Genomic DNA, 1,440 nt, shown 5'->3' with positions numbered 1-1,440 from the left:
GGCCAGCCAGCAGTTGAGGAAGACTGGGATGAAGAGGTTCCGCAGCGGCGGCCAGAAGATCTGGGGGCAGAGCGGGGTCAGGGGCCCGCGGGGCTGTCTTGGGGACTGCGCTAGGCTGGGGGAGCACCCACCGTGATGATGAAGGGTAGGGTGTTGATCATCTCCAGGATAAAGGAGACTTGGAAGATCTGCTCCCAGACGTTGCCCTGGGGGGTCAGGCAGTACAAGATGGCAGAGAGCGGGTGGCGAAAGGGGAGGGGCCCGGGAAGGGGAGGGAAGCGGCTGGTGAGGGAGGGTGTAGGAACCTGGGGGGACAGGTACCGGGAGATGCACAAGGAAGGGGGCAAGGGACAGACACTAGACCCAGAAGGAGGTCAGGAATGGGCCTGGGAAGGGAGGCTGAGGGGGAGGGCGATGGGCAGTGCTGGGGAGGTGGGAAGGGGACGGTGAGGGTTGGGGGGGACTGTGGGGCAGCTGATGGGTGGCAGGCAGCCCAGGGTGAGGGGCTCACCTTGTAGCTCAGGTACATGAGCAGCATGGTCTCCAGGAAGCTGATCATGGCCACGATGACCTGGGCAGGAAAGGGTGGGTCAGGGTCTCAGCAGGTGTTGGAGGGTGTGTGTGTGTGTATGTGATTCTGTGTGTGAGTGAGAGGGTGTGAGTATGTGTGATTCAGTGTGTCTGTGTGAGCATGAGTGTGTGTGCCATTCTGTGTGGTGTATGTATGAACGTGTGCATGATATATGGGTGAGTGTCTGAGCATATGTGAGTCTGTATGAGCATGGTATGTGTGGTGTGTATGAGTGTGTGCGCGTGAATGTGTGTATCTGTGTGAATCTGTAGTTCAGTGTGTGTGTATGTATTTATGTGACTGTGATCTGTGTGTATGTGATTCTGTGTCTGATTGTGTGTGTCTATGTGTGAGTCTGGTTGATTGTATAGATGTGTTTGTGTCTGTGATTGTGTGAAACTGTGTGTGTACGTGTGATTCTGTATCTGATTGTGTGTGTGTCTGTGATTCTGTGTGAGCTTGTATGTGTCCGATTGTGTGTTTGATCCTGTGTGTGTGAGTCTGATTGTGTGAGTCTGTGTATGTGATTGTGCGTGAGTCTGACTGTGTTTGTGTGTGATTGTTCCAGCACTGGCACTGGCCTCCCAGAGCCGAGCCCTGCTGGGGGTCCTGGGTCCCCTCTCCTGAAGGCTTGAGGCCAGTCCCACCCTGGCCTGGGAATATGGAGGTGGCTGACAGATGAGCCCAGGGTGCCAAGACCCCCTGGGGCTTGGCCGCCCCACTCACCTGGACGGCCCACAGAGCCATCTTCCGCTCCACCCAGAGGATGGGAGCCCTGCGGAGGGGACAGAGGGCAGCTTCGTTAGTTGCGGTGGTGGCCGTGAGCACTGGGTGGGGCAGGCCCCAGGGCTGCAGGCCTGGGGCAGGGA

At 57.6% G+C, this 1,440-nt stretch overlaps 1 protein-coding gene across 1 annotated transcript in view; it reads right to left on the bottom strand.

Moving 5' to 3' along the window:
- KCNT1 (potassium sodium-activated channel subfamily T member 1) overlaps positions 1-1,440 on the bottom strand; it is a 40,355-nt gene that overhangs the window by 20,444 nt on the left and 18,471 nt on the right. The window contains 4 exon segments of the mRNA XM_030885316.2: positions 1-60; positions 132-206; positions 512-571; positions 1,298-1,346. The exon segment at positions 1-60 is cut by the window's left edge and continues 22 nt beyond it. Coding sequence (XP_030741176.1) covers positions 1-60; positions 132-206; positions 512-571; positions 1,298-1,346 — 244 coding nt within the window.

This window comes from Echinops telfairi, unplaced genomic scaffold (assembly GCF_000313985.2).
Source record: "Echinops telfairi isolate 266 unplaced genomic scaffold, ASM31398v2 ScPeMD7_25;HRSCAF=90, whole genome shotgun sequence".
NCBI classification, from domain to species: domain Eukaryota; kingdom Metazoa; phylum Chordata; class Mammalia; order Afrosoricida; family Tenrecidae; genus Echinops; species Echinops telfairi.
The sequence above is the reverse complement of the archived record's forward strand: the minus strand, read 5'-3'. Positions and strand labels throughout refer to the sequence as shown.